At 41.9% G+C, this 17,873-nt stretch overlaps 1 protein-coding gene across 9 annotated transcripts in view; it reads right to left on the reverse strand.

Moving 5' to 3' along the window:
- RARB (retinoic acid receptor beta) overlaps positions 1 to 17,873 on the reverse strand; it is a 337,201-nt gene that overhangs the window by 80,030 nt on the left and 239,298 nt on the right. For 5 of the 9 annotated variants that reach the window (XM_069771329.1, XM_069771318.1, XM_069771347.1 and 2 more), the window contains one exon: positions 9,619 to 9,708. The exons of 2 other annotated variants lie outside the window; for them this stretch is intronic. In XM_069771329.1, the coding sequence (XP_069627430.1) occupies positions 9,619 to 9,708 (90 nt within the window). Of the gene's footprint in view, positions 1 to 9,618; positions 9,709 to 17,522; positions 17,851 to 17,873 lie in introns of those variants that run through there. 2 more of the 9 variants (XM_069771365.1, XM_069771382.1) reach the window with 2 other exon arrangements.

The following is a 17,873-nucleotide window of genomic DNA, read 5'->3' on the forward strand; positions in this document are numbered from 1 at the left end:
TCTACAAGCGTGGTCCCTGCCACTCCACTATGTGAATATCCCGTGAGCATTCATATTTTTACCTTTATAACACCCAAGTGAGATAAGGGAAGAGCTATTCTTCTTACTTTACAGATGGGAAACAGAAGCACTGACAGCCTAAGAGCTTGATTTGCTTGGGTCTTAAATTCCTAGAAAAATGCAACCAGTACCCAGCTGGGATTTTCAACAGCAACCGACAACCTAGCTGTAACTCTAGCAATATAGCCTTCCGTGTCTTGCCCCAGGTTACACATGGGATCCACAACAGAGCAGGGAACTCAGTTAGACTGTGCTCAGTCCCCCTAACACGGGGGCTCTGAAGCACCCCCAAGTCTGTGCGCGCACCCCGCTCCCCGGCCGACTGCAAGGCAGGCCAGGGCTGGGTGCCTTCCGCCCCCGAGCACCGCCACTACTGCTGGCAGGGAACTCAGGAGAGATGATGAAAGGCTCGTCTTCATCTCCATGGCCAGCTAGGAATCAACTTTCTGTAAGACTACCCCACCATATATACAATTACACAGGAATGTCCCAGAAGACAACAGACCTGCCCTGAGAGAAGTCCCAAATCCTCTCCTGAAGGCAACTCAGCAGCACCCATGCACGTGGGGGCTGTGTCCCACACAGGCATAAGCAACGCCAGAAACTGCCACAAAAACCTCTACTCTTGACTCTACCGTCCAAGCCAACATCAGCCTGATATACCACCAAGACATAAGCCTGAATCTACCAGGCTAGTCTTATATATTGAGCACGTATGATCTGGAAATCACCAATACGCACCGACCACATATTTCCGAATGAAAACACCCCGAAACCTTTTTCCGAAGCTGCTGCATCGTTTTGTTGTGTCCCACAGGTATTTGGCGGGGAGCCGTCACTGCAACCACCTCTGGTGCCTCTCCCAGTAAAGCCAGGACTTCTGGCAACTACATACTCTACAGACATATTTACTACAGGTAGCAGTAAAGGAAAACAAGGAGGCTGCAGCCGGTCTGTAAGAGCACATTCATGTTCTGCAGGTTTGCTCAGGAGGGTATTTTCAAACAGGAGTAAGGTTTACCCTGGTTTGCAACGCCTGGTTTTCAAGCACCAGCTCCGCTAAACCCAGGGGTGGTATGTTTAACTAACGTAGGAGATTTGTGTTCGCATCACCTTTTCAAAGAAAATTATACTGGTTTCCAGGCTGGTGTTGTTTTTTTTTGTTGTTGTTTTTGCTTTTTTTACAGTTACACCAGCAAAGCAGTTTTACATTTGGGTTTATGTGTCCATGTAGCCAGAAAGATGCATTTACACCTGAGCAAACGTGGAAGGCAGAAAGCTTGTCAGGATTAATTATATCAGGGATAAGAACTGTGTCTGGTTATACCTGTGTCACTCTCAGGACAGCGAGACTTAATGACGCGCTAGTAACTGAGAACAGGAGCGTCTTTCGCTAAATAAATGGCCAGACAGACACCATGAGGGAACCAGGGTGAAAGTAAGTGTACAGACAGGATGGCCGGAGGGTTTGGCAGGCACAGTGGAGTTTACAGGGCAGCAGCTCATCACTTTGTATTAGGAGCCTACCCTCAAAATGAAAAAGAAAACATGTTAAATGAAAAAAATAAATCGTACGGAAAACTGAAGAAAAACATCCGAAAGATGCTAGCTCTGTAGTTTTTTCAGGTCAGTGATTTCTGCCTGGCCACTACCATGCAAAATTGCATGAGTCTCAAGTGAAAATTCCGCATTATTGCAAAACTGAAAAATAGGATCTTCTTTAAAAATATTTATATAATTGTGCTATCATGTGCATGAAGTTAGATTTTTCATCTGAAAATGGACTTTTCTTCCACTTCAGGCTGTGTTTGCTTTACCAGTGAATTCCCAAGGTCAGATCCTCATCTGGAGTAAAGTGGCGTAGGCAAAGAAGCAACACAAATGTAGAGAGAATGAGAACTCTGGCCTCTTTATTCTTTATTTATGAAAATGGAGCCTATTTCTGTGGCCTATTGATACAACCGTGGTGTCACGAATTCAGCATGTCTTCTCTGCAAGATCAAAAATAAGAAAAAAGGCACATTGTGAGGGACAAAACACTTAAAAATAAAAGGGGTCTGATTCTTTTTTTCAGATCTGTTTTACAGTGTTGCCACCCCACCAATTCCAAGAAAGACTCTTGACTTGTAAACATAAATGGGAGAAAACTCAGATCCAATATTTTCAATAATAAATAAAAATTGCAAAGGAAATGAAATAGTTACTATAATATCAACACACATCCAGATATTTTACTAAGTCATAAAGTCTCCATTTATAGTTATTAAACGTTTTACAGTGTTTTGAGGACTTTTCTTTTATCTTCAAATCTTTTCAAGCATCCAAACAGAATAATTCAGAGTATTATACTAAAGGAATGATTTTATTCTTCAAAACTCGCCTCCTATCCAAGTTGATATTAGTTTTCAGTATTACTATGTCTGCCAAATAAATTTTTTATTTTCTATATATTCAGCATGTTCTTATGACACCATTCATCATGACTTTTTGCTGTGGCTTGAATCCAGCAAGAAAATGAGTGTTTTAATGTCTTTAATCACGTAATACTATTACACAGTTGTTCAGTACCACATGGACAAAATAAAACTGTTGTGCTCTATTTGGAAATGCAGTAAAACTGACTTGCTCTGTAATATTTTACATATCATTTTATTTCTCAAACTTTAGGACTGTTAATTCAGAACATTTTGATCTTCAGGTGTATTTAAATCTTAAAATTAATAGAGTGACTCAGCAAGAGCCTATTCAGTGATCAAAACTACTTCAAGTAAGTATAGTAGCAGTTAAAAAGCTTATCATCCCAATTAATTTGTATTACAGCCACACTGCTGGATATCACTAATTGATTTATATACCCTCCTTTCTATACCCATTTACAAGGGCAATTATGAACTCCATCACATATGTTTAAATGGGTTACATTAGAATAATATCCAGAAACTAGACTGCTGAGCTTAAAATCTTTAAGAACAGGTAAATTCTTCATTAATGGGTATGCTATCAATCCACTACAAATGGCCTATAACCTTTCAGGCGGTACACGGTACTAATATTTCACTTTTCATGGGCAGTTTGGGGTTGACTCCAACGATGAGCTCCACCACTATTTTTAATTGTTTTTAAAATTGCATATTATAGGCAGCAATAAACACTTACGAATTAGTATTATACCATCCACAGCTTTCTGCAAAGCATGGTTTCTATAAACAAGTTAAAATGCATACATCTGTAAATAATAAGTATAAGTATGCTGAATTTAATGAATAAGGGCACTAAAAGAAATTGAACAGTAGGGGTTCAGCAATTAGAGTAACTGCCCATTTTATTAAAAATGTATTGTTTCCAGCTTTCACTTTAGAAGGCTTTTATTGCTCTGCTAATTCTAAGTTTTGATTTCCTTAGAAAAGAAGGTCTAACTCCTTATTTTCTTTGACAGTCCCCTGTCACACAGCCGCTTGCCTTTTTTACAAGGCAACGGACAACCATGAAGCTTTATATCTCATCGCTTGGGATCGCACTCTCGGGCCCTCGCTGCAGACCTTTTTTTTGGCGTTATGCCACCCAGAGGTACGACTCTTTATAGACTAAGGTTTCATCCCACAGTGGAGCTGGGATGAAACCTGCTGAACCAGCAAACCCCAGGCAGCCACCCCCCAGCCCTTTCCCAGAGGTTACCAACCCTCCGGCGGAGCGGGCGGGCGGAAGAGTACGTGTCCAGCTTCCCAGCCACGCTGCTGCAAAGCAGGACCATTTGCTGAAGCTGGCAAGGCTCGGGGCCGTGAAAGGGAGCCAGAAGTTTCCTCCTGCCATGCAGCAGCAGCCTCTTGCCAAGGACAGGGCAGCGCATAGACTGGGAGAAGTAAATGTAGCTTCTAAAACCAAGCACATATCCCGGTACACATCTCCCGTGCCCCTACCGTTATTGCAGTGAACCTCTGGGGTACCTCTGCTTGTATACAGGTGTTTCACATCCCTGTAGCTTACTTCCCGAGTAAGTGCCAAGACTATCCTTTACACTAGCTTAATTGCACACGCATCGCTGCACTGCTGCAACGGTGGGGGTATAATTAAAACAATACATTATTTCCACTTAGACGTGACATAGTAACAGGAAAAAATGGCTTTCATCACTTGAGCAACTGGAAGGGTGGTCAGACCAAAACTTAACCTTTCCGACATCCTCCAGCACACATACATTTGCAACATCTGAGACCATAACAGGGACAAAATCTGTCCTCCTCCATCCCCTCAGCATGTCAGACAAGGACAGTGCATTAATAAGAGCAGCTCACCTCAACATTTCTGATGCTAATGTAAGAAATTCAAGTTTATGGAATATTTAAGAACTGAGCACCACCAGTATCTTTTGAGGGGGCAAATAAAATATACAGTTTATCAAGCCGTAATGCTTGCCTGAGTGGAATTTCAATATTTCTGATTTGAATACCTGCCAGACAAAAGATGATAACACAGTGGGGAAGGCACCATGAAAAACTAAGGCAGTACCAGATTTCCTCTCCTTGTAATTCAGAGTCCTTGTCATTAAGTTTATGTAATATTTTATATCTTTTTAATCTTATTATTTTTATACCGGCATTTTACTTTCCGCCAGTGTGGTTAAGCAGGCAAACATCCCCCTGCCCCTTTTCGTAGTACGTGCAGCAGAAGCTGAAAGCTGGGAAGGAGCTTGGTGTCCTAGAGCCAAGCGGTAGCAACACCGTGATTGTGGCTCAGAGCACACCTCTACTCTCTGCCTAGAAGACCAAAGATCAATAAAATAAGACATTCACAAGAGACTGGAGACAAGATAAGTACCGTGACTGGAGAGCACGTTTTCCAATATTCTGTTCTATTCTCTACCTGCAGTAGATTTTCCTATTGAACCCTTGGAGTGAGGAATGCTCATAATTTTACCTGTATGTCACCTGTCAGTACCATTCTCACTCAGAAGAGAAAAAATAATGCACACACTGTACTGTAGGCAAACACATACGTGCTAGCAGTATTTCCTAGTCAGCTGGTCTTTCTTATTCAATACCTACCTTCAACAGTGACTTGGTTGGTTTTTTGCCCGGCTAAGCTGCTCACAATTGACTGCAATATCCCACCTTTACAAACAGGGAAAATGTCAACCATACTTTATATAGAATATGGCACAAAGGAAATACTTTATTTCCAAAGAGCTGGACAGGCAACATTCAGTCCTGACACCTGATGTCCCAAGAAACTGAAGGCGAAGCTTATACTTTGAAAAAGGGAACTTACCTTTTTCAAGTGAGATTAAATTCCAGAAGATCTCTGGCTACTGTGCTTTAATAATTTTAAAATGTCTGTATTATGATTATCCAATATTACACGTATGTATGTAAGTATGTTTCACAAAACATACATTTTTTTAGGGGAAAAAAATGCCCTGTTTGAGAGATTTGGGCCATCGTCTTCTGTAGAAATAAAGCTCATTTTTACAAATGCTTTTCCAGTTGTCACGGTTGGAAAGATATGTTATTAAATTCATTCAGTGCCATCTTCCCAAATTTGCTGAAGGACGACTTTAGTGCCTCTGCTGATACTGAAAGGGTTCTGAAGCCACAGCAAAATATTACTGACAACACACTGAGGCTATTAAAAAAATTGTGGATAGTAATGAAACTGCCTATAGGACTATCCATTTCACTTTAAGGTGCAGAAAACCTCCAACCTGTGGCACCAGTACTTCATGGAGTGACTGTGACAAGGCAGAGCAGCCATTTTAAGGAATTAGTAAAATCTAATGGCACAGGGTTGTTAGGTAGAAATCATTGCTTTTAATTTCTTAGTACTTGCATAAGTCTGACAACTGTACAGCAGCATGTAATTGCCCCAAACTGCAATATACCTAGGTAAGCTTTCCACAGAATAAGTTTAGTATGCTTTCCTTCACTTCCCTTTCTAAGTTCTGATCCTGTTTTGTCTCTCGTTACAGGGACCTCTTGGAATTTTGGGGAAATCTTATTAGTTCTTTTTCCACACTTTAACCCACCAGATATGACACATTTGTCATCCAAAGATGACAATGTATAAAAATAATAATTTAAAAAAGAGTAACCTGTGAACCTCAAGAGATGCTCTCTGAGAAAACTCACCTCTGACCAATTTACCCTGGGATCAGCCCCTATGGGCAATGCCAGTAGGACAGGGGCACATTTTGGAAAGCTCCTCACACCACCCAGGCACATGGGAGACCCTGCTGTTTCACAGCACCCCCGGCATTTGCAAACCAGTTTGCCTGATCACTGACTTCTATTGTTTCTTGAGATAAGCAGGGCCCCAGTGAACAATTAAAGCTTTCAATAAATAATCTGTAAGCACATTCATTTGATTTACTGTTATTTGATACAGCAGTTAGTTTCAATGGGGCAGTTACTATTGATCACATAAAGTACTACAGACAAACATGAAACACTTCCAGAACTCCATGGATTATTACTCTTTATCTGCCACTCATCTGGGTTACTTGTAATGGTTGCAAAATTTAAAATCAATAATAACAATTAGCGTTCTGTATACTCTCAGGAATGAATCACGTGAAATATGTTTTTCTACAAAAATGAAAGGCTGGAGCGCTTGCAAACATGGAAGACTCTTGCAAGTAGCAAAACTCTAAAATAATTTATTCTGGTATTATAAAGCGTCCAATAAAGGGGGTAAAGATAAGAAAAAATATAGGTATTTTAAATGCACCTGCAAGCATACAGACAATTATAAAAGTGTATTGGTAAGATCTTCAAAGTAAATTGAAGAGATTTAAGAATACAACTTTCAGCTAAGCCGGTGAGAAAGAGGCACCGAATTTTTCCTTAGAAAATTCCACTACAAGCCCTAGAGTTTCATACCCACTCCTTGACCTCTACAGGAGTTTTGGGTTGTTAACAATGGCAGGACTTGCTTCTATGTAGGGAACTGAAGGCATAGGAAAAGGTCTAACTCCTCTTCCCACTAGGTTTTACTGGAGAGACTGTCACCAAAAAAACCTGGTATCTAAATGTAAGAAATGAAAGCAAAACAAAATTAATAAAGCTGGAAACCGATTGTAATAAATATGTTGAAAAAACACCTTTTCTCTTAGCTTCAGATTCATATAAATTAGTTGTGAATCTAATGAAACGCATAGAAATAACAGTATTTTGAGATCTCTGCTAGAGTAATAATTCTAGATAATTAAAATGCAAAGCAATAAGAGAAATGTTTTATCATTAAACTGTAACCAGAGCTCTGTGTGAAATCATCCATTCAGAAGACTTGGTTTTCATCAATTATTTGTTATTTATCTGATGTAAATATAAGAAGGTCTAATTAAAATGTATGACTCCTTATGCAGCTTCTTGTCATTAAGACCAATGAAAGCATTCTGAAGACCATAATGAAATAATTATGTTTGCCTTTAAGAATCCTCTTCAACAACACATGGCAGTACTACACTAAATTAAAACATCAGGAACTAAATTTCTCTTGCATCTATTTCCATTTTCACTAATTATACCCCCAAGCTTTGCAACAGACCAGGCCCTAAAATTCTTTTGAAGCTGAAACAGCCTCAGGAACAGCAGCCTTTTCATAGTAATGGACTTTGATGAAGAAACAAAGGTAATGCAGCCCTGGAAGCATTAATATTTCAAATAGAGTTATCATGTGAAAATATGTGTTTATTTGAAAAGCGGGGAAAAGATTGTTGGTAAAGAGCCAAATACATGTTCCAGGGAAACCAATACTCTGATTTAATCTCATTTAATTGCGTCATTCCTTCCTCACCTCTTTTCGTCAGAGTATTTTCTTGTTCTGCACAGAAATTAAGGTTAGAGAAAGCATAACAAACACAGTATTACTGAGCAGTGTCAGTGTATTATGCTGTAACTAAGCTCTGCTTTCACATTTTGGTAAAGGTGAAAACAGCCCCTGTGAACAACTGCAGTGTTCATACTGCACTCCATTTCAGGGAGAGGGGAACAGCTATTTTCCCAAACCATCCCCAGACACGCAGTGCTTCCTAACACATAGCTTGTGCTTCAACCATGAGTCTTGCAGGACCTCTCCAAAACACAGAGAGAGGAAAGGATTCGGATAAGGAAAAAAAAAAAAAAAACAACACAGAAGGATGTGAGTCAGCTCTGACTTCTTGCAGGCAGCCAAAGGCTTCGTTTCAAAACTTCAGAGAGATAATGGATCCTTTTTGGCGTGGTCTCAGAGAAGTGAATGTGGCAATACATGCAAAGCGTAGAAAGACGAGCAGTTCACATACCTAACCTGCATAGCACGTGACGATATATGCAACTGCGCAATCAGAAAAACACAGCCGGAATGTGCTCTCCAAATGGAGAGAGGAAGGCTGAAGTTCACCGGGGGATGAGGGCTTGGGAAAAGTATATTCTTCTGTCAGCTGCCCTCATCAAAGACACTTTACACAAATACCTGAAAGACGTAGGTGATTTGCCACTTGTTCTGCATTTTACATCTTGGTGTTCAAAGCGTGGGGTGCAAACAGAAGGATCTTTAAGAAAGACAAGTAGGTCTCCGAGACTTCCCAGGCAGCCACTAAGGAGGATCTGACTTATACCCTGATCCAGTAACTAATAAAATTTCTTCCTCGAATCACTGAAAATTGGAAACCCAAACAACAAAGCAATGCAAAGGAATACTCTGAAAGATGGGGGAGGGGGAAGAAAAACCTCCTCAGACCAAAAGTTGAGAGGCAGAAGTATGAACGACTGCTTAAAAACAAACAAACCCCCACCCGCCCCTCGCTCAGGACCTGATCTTAACAATAAAAAAGCTCACACATGCATGACTTTTTTAGCCAGTCCTTTGACTGGTGCCCCAGGCCAAAAACGCAGATTGGTGGGTCAGTGCTCTCTGCTAGGAAGGCAAGGTTTGTAGAGAAGATAGGATCTTTGATTAGAGCAACCCAGAGAGCTGTGCAAAAAGACCCCCGAGAGTCGCGCTTTGGGGGGGCACAGGCATTTCCCTACGCCTGAAGCAGGGTCCTGGGGACAGCATCCACCTGCGGATGAAGCGCCTGGGCGTCCGCGGCCCTTGCCAAGGGGAAGGTTTGGGCAGATCTCGCCAGATGGCACTGTGACACAGTTTTCCAACTCCTTTTTCTTCGTGTGCGAGCGAATGTTCAGTCTTGGAAAGACAGGCAACTCTGGTCTTCATTGTGGGGTTTGGGGTACAAGGTGAGGAATTAAAGAGGTGCTGGGGAGATGGAGGGAGGCGAGCGGCAGAGGAGCCTGCTCCCTGCCCCGGTCTCTGCCCACAGCCAGTCCCTCAGCAACAGCGCTGGGGGCAGGAGGCTCCGAGAGCCCCGAAAGCCAGGGTACGGCTGCGCCGTGCCTGAACGCCTCTATCCCAGATCAGTATTTATGAGCAAGTGAAATACTTAAATCAACTCAGATGCCGTTACATCCACTTATCGCGCAGGAATATGGGAATCCCTCTCGGTATCGGTCACCGGCAGGCAGAGGAGTGATTCTGGCACAAGACTAGAAGATGACAAGAAAGTCTCGTAGGAAAAGAGATACACACCTCTATATGATGTGCTGCTGTGCCACCAGCCAGTTCGGCGGAGGAGACCACTGGAATGGTGTAATGGCCATTTCAGGAACTCACCACAGGCTGCATTCAGATGGAAAAAAAAAAAAAATCACAGGATTCGAGATATTTTTTTGTGTTATTTGACTGTTTTTTTGTTTTGTTTTTAATTGAACCATTCCTTCCACTGTTTGTATCCTATGGGCACAAATGGCCTTCTAGGATTGGAGCACCCGCTGAAGCAAACCTCAGTTTGCCACTCAAACTGTGGCAGTTGTCTCTGGTTGGTGCAACACTGGGCAACTTGTTTAATTGCTCCACACCTGTGCTATATATCTTTAAAAGAATTATGATCCATCTTTCTTTCTTTCTAAGAAGAAAAGCAATGTTGGATATTCATTGTGCTGAACGTGCAGCACAATGGCATGAGCTTTTACTGGTATTTTGTAAACGTACCGGTACAAAAATACACTAAAGGCTCACTCACACGACCGCTCTGTGCCTGAAACTCTTATTAAAATCAAGGGTGGAGGGTTGAGTGCATTTAAGTGCTTCACTAGATAAGGCTCTAAAAGACAAAAATACACTTAATTTGTCATTTTATCGTTCAAAGGTCCTTGCTAAAAATACAATGTGAGCCTAGAGAAAAATGTTATGGTTCAATGGAAAGAGATCCTCCAAACCATTAAAAGAAGCTAAGCGGTGCTAAAAAAACTTTGTTGCGAGACATTTCTCTGCTCTTTTTCTTAAGGGATGCGCTTAAGAGGGTAAAATGTAAGTCACTGAAAGTGCATAAAACGGAAATCCCTCCAAACTATGGACGGACTTTAACATCACGTCCTTAGTGGTGAAGATCCAGAGCACTCTGAGAATTTATAAATACTCATTCAAGCTTTAACCTATTAAACCTATACAAGTGTCACTTGCATGTGTGTATTTAACTTACATAGTTTTATAATATTCAGTTTATATATGATATAAGCAGGGGAAAGAAAAATCACCTTGTCCAAGGGGAACAGAAGGTATATTATATACTCTGTGTCTAGGATTTTTTACACAGACCTGCTGGATTATATTTCCATCTCTCTTAACAAAAGTATTTGAAGAAGCTGTAAGGCTCAAACAACGCTAAAAGAAAGCGGGGTCAGCTATATAAGGGCTGGCATTAGTTTGTTAAAAGGTTTTTTCCTACCCGCTCCCAAATAAAGGGACAAAGAAATGAACATTGTGGGAATGTGTTTCTAAACCACATGATATCCTTATCAGATTGTCATGTACAAGGGAGGTTCTCACACAGGGACCCCATGCTGGTGAGCTGCCCCGTCACATGATGCAAGTTCTCCGTTCCTATTCAGATTACTAAAATGAGCTGAAGGAAGCTAGATTTTCCCCTCCTCCCTCCCCCCAAAATAAGCAAAATGCACAGTAACCAGTCATATTAATTCACTGCCATTGGGAAAACAATCCTGAGCAGCTGCTAATGATGAGTGAGTATGTGAAGAAGATAATCTAGCTATTAAAATCTATACCACAAATTTGAAACTGTCTCAGATTAATATCTGATGAGCAGACTTCAATGCAAGGAAGTAAACAGAGAATCGGAGAAATCTGCGAGTCAGACAAAATACAGGGAAAAAACCTCAGCTGACTTGTAAATTTATAGAAAGAGAATAATATGTTTTTATAAACAAGTCCTACTTTGTCTTTTAAGTGTCTGTATTTCCAATGTTGTGAACTCTGTCATTGAATTACTTTTCCATATAGTTTGAGGGAAGGGGGAAAGTCTTTTAAAAATTTTTGATATTAAATGAAGGTTCTAAATAGTATTTAGTCATTTAAATATGTGGCCTGTTTTTAAAAGTGCTGAGGGAGCTCCTAAATGCTCAGCATATTTGGAAATGAAGCCATGAAATGTGGATTTAGGATGCTAACTTTAGGCTACTGTTTCTGACATTCTTAACTTTTGAAACACATTTGCTCATGCAACAACGGATTAATAAAATCCCAGACCTCAGATTATTTTTAAGAAGACAGTTTAAAATCCACATTTTTGGATGAAAGTTGTTTACTGATTACAATGAGGAGGAACATCTAAGATTACCGTGACCAAAAAACTGCACAGAAGAATCACTCCTACGTGATACCAGTTTGTTTATTTTGTACCTAGAATATGGTTCTCGTAAAAAGACAGCAGCAGATGAAAGACATTACTCTTGGTCTGCCTGCTAGAAAATCCAGCTCTACTACCCTCCTGCCTATCCTTTTTCTTGCGGTACAGAGAAAATGATTATTCTGTTACTTTAGAATAGTTTTAAGCATTTTGTGGCTTGTATTTTTGCGGTTCCGTTTGGTTTGAAAGGGCTTGGATTTCAGCAAGAAGTGGCACGGGTCACACTGCATGGGGACAGACTTCACGCACGTGAGCAAAGGTCAGAATCAATCATGGCTCTGTATTTCCAGGCCTACTACTTTTGGCAGTTTACCCGGCCAGAAGGGGCTAAAATAGTTGCTTCCCGAAAGGAGCACACATCAACAGGGGGCAGGAATATAGTCAGCTTCCCAACCACGCAGCAGCGAGAAACGAGGGGAAAGGATCTCCTTCCCGCCGTGGCCACTAAGCCATCTAAAGGTTACGTGCGAAGTTTTCAGCAAGAAGTTGGAAGATTTCACAGCACAGTGACTCGAAAAGGACAATAGGCCTATTTAGGCAATTACATGGTGCAGGCTTTGTTACTGGGCAGCCCTGCTCAGTCCCAGAAAGTCTGGATAATCAAAAGCGTCCAAGTACAGGAAGGGGAAAAGTACAACCCCACCCTCCCGCGCGGCCGCTGCCAGGACCTCTGGATTCGAAGGGTGAAGTCTCTTCACCGAAGCTCCTCGCCCATTTTACACACCAACCCAGACCCTTCCTCGCAGGGCGCTGGAGAGCCCTCCCAAACCACAGTGCCATCATGACTTGGCCCCGGCAGCCCGGCCCGGCCCGGCCCGGTGCCGGCGTCCGCCGCGCGGGGGCTGCTGCCAGCCCCCAGGGCACCCCGGGCGAGGGAGAGCGGGAGGCTCCCCCCGCACCCCGCAGCCGGTCCCCAGGGCCAAACGGATCTGGAACCTCATCGCGGCCGTGCTCTGCCCCTGAGGTCTCGAGGGGACGGGGCACGGCGCGGCCCTTGGGAGCGCCGCGTCCCCCTCCGCCGCCCCGCTCCCCGCTCTCGACGCCGGCTGCCGACCACGGCCGCGCTTCGCCGCCGGCTGAACGAGGCCCCCGCGAAACCGGCCCCTGGGGGCGTCTCGGGAGGGCGGGAGCGCAACGCGCCGAGCGGGGCGCCCCGCTCGCTTCGCTGCCCGTGCGGCCGCCGGCAGAGGCCGGCCCCGCCGCTCGGCCGGGCCGCCGTGCGGCCGGGAGCGGGAGCGGGAGCGGGAGGCGGCGGCTCGGCAGCGAGCGGGGATTCCGCGGGACGCGAGGATGACTAACTTCGCCGCCTGAAACGTTCTCTCTCTCTCTCCCCCAACTCCTCAACTCGGCCGAAAGCCTCTTCGAGGCGGCGCCGCGCCGGCCTGGCTTTGTTCTGACAAGTCGCACCTTTGCTGCACAGACTCGTCAGGCAGGCGGGCAGTCACCCAAAGATACGCTGCTTCTCCCCCAAGCTTATCCCCCCCCCGGCTTCACCAGCGAACACCTCTCGTCTTTTGTGTCTGCGGGAGTTTTTGACAGTGGTGCGCGTCCACTGGAGCTTTCCCGTGCAGCAGCTGGACGAGGCTAGCCGCGTCAGAGCCCAGGCAGAGAACAGTCCTTCTCGTTTCAATCCGCGTGAAAGGAAAACGTCCCCATGCCGGTTTTTTGTTGAATGAAGGGGATCAGAAGCAAACGCTTTTCGTCACGTATTCCAGGGCATTAAGCTACGAGTATAAAAACGTAAACAAAGGCTGTATCCCTAAGCAAATCAGTCCTAGTGATTTAGCTGTAAAGTTTATAGACGAACTTTAAAGAAAATAACCTGGTTCAGACAGATCTTGCCTTCTGGGCACTAGCAAACACACCTGCAGCAATTCGATACTTGGGAATGCAGATTACAAGTCCTTCACTTCAAAAATGTTTGTTTTTAAATTCAGAAAGATGAAAGAAAAGAAAGTACTGAGCTTTTTTTCTGTTGAGCACAGATGTTGCCAGCGTTTCCAGTGCTCGCAGGGAACGAGAACCTGACCCAAACGGTGCAATAATCCCGAATTCAGAAGGAAAATGCATGCCTTCTGCAGTCGCATCTTCACGAACCTTCTGAAAGTTAATACATACTAGATACTCTCCGGGCAAACGCTTCCCACCAAACCAGAGTAAGAACTGTATACTACATGAGCTTTCACATCCTATTACATTCTGCTGCTGTATCCATAACTTTTGCCTTCATCAAATTTCTTCTTCTTCTAAACCAAACAAAATGCGGTAGGCAGAAGTCTTCTACTTGATATAATTAGCTGAAACGCTACATACTACTGCCAAACAAACTTACGCTTGTTTCGAGCCTGCTCATTTGGGTTTTTGCCTGTTTAATTAATGAAGACTAATGAAGACTTTTTTTAATAGGCTTTTCCAAGGCCAAATCACCATTCCTTGCAGCTCCTTTCTCAGGGCCTGTCCTGTTCCCACTTCCACAGTATTTAGCTAGCTCACATTTCACCAAAAGTTACTTGTTTTCTCTCAGTATTTGTTGTTGCTGCACTAGGAGGGAGCAGAAAATTCTACCTTACTCAAAAAAGTAGAAATCACTCACTCTTGCAATCTTAACTCTTTTGTCCTCTTAAGAACTATTCTCGTCTAATTTGATTACATTGACCTGATTTTTATCTTAGGAGAAAAGGAGTGAGAATGACTCATGATTAAAAGTGCAGTTGGTTCTACTGTCATTTCTGAGTCCATAATTTTCTTTGCAAATAAATAATTTCTTTTTAAACCTACAACAATGTAACTAATATCACATAAAACATAAACACATATGAGCGCAAAATTAGGTATTTTTTTGTGCGCTCGTAACAGATCTTGCAATACACAGTGGCTAACATTTGCAAACCCATAGCAGGTTTTTCCTCCCACAGGGGGGAGGAAAAAAATACCACACAAGTTAAGGTCATGTTTGGGTTGCGCCTTACCCTCTATTTTTACTTTGCAGACCCTCATGGACTAGAAAATTCGTGATGCTGCAGGAGTGCGCTTGCTTAGTGAATCGTAACGGGATTAACGTACTGAAGATGTGCTGAAGTTGGAGACCTACAGCATTTTGCCCTAACCCCTGCAATGGCCAATTTTGCCAGCGTTTCAGTCAAAGCCCTGATGCTGTCTGGGATTGTTACTGGCCTGTTCAGAGTCTGCACTATCCGTGTATTATTCCCTTAAGAACCATTTACCTTTTACTCTACAATCACGTCTCTATCAAAGCAATATTTCTAAGGCCTACAGCAATGGCTGCAGGTGTACTGCTTTTATGGCAGAGCCAAAAATAAAACAACAAGCTAGACCAAAAACCCTATCTATTACATGTCTAATAATTTCAAAATTTCGCTGTGGTTACCTTTCACTAAATCGCAGAGGTCTTCATAAAAACAGAGAATCAGGGAACACTTGAGTTAGACTTAAACATTGCGATCTTTGTATTTGTAAGCACTGGAGCAACGTTTAAACAATTAAAAGCTTTCTGGACCACAAAAATTCTGGTTTTGTCATTATTTTCATGAGATGCAAGATAAAAATCTTACATGTCGAGAATATTTTGTATTTCATAATCCATATTTACATATATTTACCCATACACATAAAGTGCTTACCCTTTCTTCAAAATTAAAACCAAAACTTGCTCTAGAAATCAAACAGATTTCTTCATTTGGACCCTAACTAAATTGCTTTTCCACATTTCTATACCATTAACTTTCACAGTTCAAATTACAGCCACCGTACTATGATTCAGGTTTCAGCCTGAATTTAAATTCCCATGCAGTGAGGATCAATCCTATTGCTTACAAAGTTACGAGACTGGATCCCTGAATGCATTTTCCTGTATTTTTTATTTACTCTTGTTAATACAAGTTTCTTTGATTAGCTAAACTTTACTGTTATCAACACTTGTCTCTTATCACAGGCCCTAGGCAAATGACATATTTACCACTCATTCCATTCTGATAAGGGTAATCCTGTGTTTAACTTGCCCAAGAACAAACACCATATATTTTGTTTTTAAGAATCCTGCTTCTAGGTATTAACGACATACAAGAGAATGAGCAGGACATTTTTAAACCATAAGTTATTTGAAGAATATTTTGTGAATGTAAGCTTTTAACGACAGCATATACCTTCTACTCCAGGAAAGTTTATTTAATTCCAAGTTTCCGCAATATCACCGCTGAAGTTATACTAAAGTTTAAACCGCGGAGGGAGGAAAACACGTTTTTAGTAAAACATCTGTTTTGGGTTTTTTGTTTCCCCTAACTGAAGCTCTCCCATAGCTAGTACCAGTATTTTGAAGAAAAAGCTTTGTTTCGTATCTTGTTTGAAGCATTCTGAAAACAGCATGGAGAAAATAAACATCCCATGCCGAACTTCACAGTCTAATTTTAATTGTGAAGGCATCAAAACATTTTCAGTGTTGTAGGCTGGTAGTCACTGATTTTTACAATTCTGTTTTCATTACTCAACCCACACAAATGTCATATGGTAACTGAAAACTTTTGAGCAGAGTGAAAACCACAGTATTTCACCAAACATTTTTTAATTTATTTTTTAATTCCCCCCTCCACTTCTTTGAGATAAAGTGTATTGAAGGGAGAACTATTCTAATTCCTAGATAACTTTTTAACATACTGCAAAACAAAAATTTCAGAGTTATACAGTTAATGGTGTACTGAAGTGCCCGAGAGCGTGCTAAAAACATTTTGATAGATAGCCAAGTCATTTATCTAAATCACCGTCAGAGCAGTGAAGCATCCTGCAAACTTTTATGCAGAGTATAAGGTGATCCTTTCTAGCACTTTTTATCATTTCTCAAACTTGAAATTGTATTGTTAAAATACTGCCACTGTTTACCATCTATACATTTCAGCCACAAATCAAGACCCTATAACATAATAATACATTTTCAGAAGTGTCCTATCACTAACTCTCCCTCTTCGTTACCAGTGCAACGCTGCCTGAATCTCAAGGTATAGAAATAATTGATGGTTAAACTCAAAGGGTGTTCACAGTAAGTAGTTTTCTAGCAAAACAGCAACTTCTTAGAGCAACAAAGTGAAGAAGAAAGGTGGCAGCAAGGTCAGTACAAAGAAATATTGCCTTTTCTTAGGAAACTTAAAACTACTGTCTGATTTTTGGAATGGCACCTACCCACAGCAATTCCACATCTTTGCAAGAACTGTACGGAGCAGCATTTTAATTGCTTGGCTGCTCTGCTAAAATGCACTTCAAGACAACATGCATCCAGATTATCAAATGTGGTACAAAATTAGATTAAGGAGGCAAAGAAAAAAACTACCACGGAGATGTTATGTAAATTCATCCTTCACTGGTTGGAGTTTTGCAAGTATTTGCTGGTTTATGTTATAATTTTATGTGCTCTTGCTTGGCTCCGCAACTGTTGTTAGGATCAATATGCTACATGAGAAGGGATAAACAGAAAGCAGTCGGGTGACTCTCTCCTTTTTCCTTTCTTGCCAAAAGGAGAAAAAAGGCTTGCATACCACATTTTGCACAAAAACTTGCCCCACCCCTCATTACCCCTGTGCTTAATTACAAGTATTTCTTTTTTAAATACATGCAAATAAATTAATAATAATAATAATAGTAGTAGTAATAATAATAATAGTAGTAATAATAATAATAATCGCAGCAGCTTTAAAGTGGAAAAATAACAGTTGGGACCTACATTGAGCACTGTGCCGGTGTTGCCACTCTGTTTGTGCCAATCCACTGAAGCATGCTTTGAGAGCCTTCTCCTGGAGCATGCAGGAAGACGGACTCGCAGTGTAGAAATCCAGCATCTGAGCAGGGCTCACTGCTAGAACATCCATACAGTCAAACATGATTCCCCCTGCACAGAATGCCTGCAAAAGTGCTTTCCTCTAGGTGTGGAGGAAAATGGCACATAAAAGTACACCCAACTCCATCAAACTCTGCCCCTTTTTTGGCACGTAGGCTGTTGGTCTTTTTCCCAGACCAGAATCATGAATTATGACAGACAACACAGCTAAAAGCCTGTAATTGATCCAAATGATCA

Source organism: Haliaeetus albicilla, chromosome 2, assembly GCF_947461875.1.
Source record: "Haliaeetus albicilla chromosome 2, bHalAlb1.1, whole genome shotgun sequence".
In the NCBI taxonomy this organism is placed as follows: Eukaryota; Metazoa; Chordata; class Aves; order Accipitriformes; family Accipitridae; genus Haliaeetus; species Haliaeetus albicilla.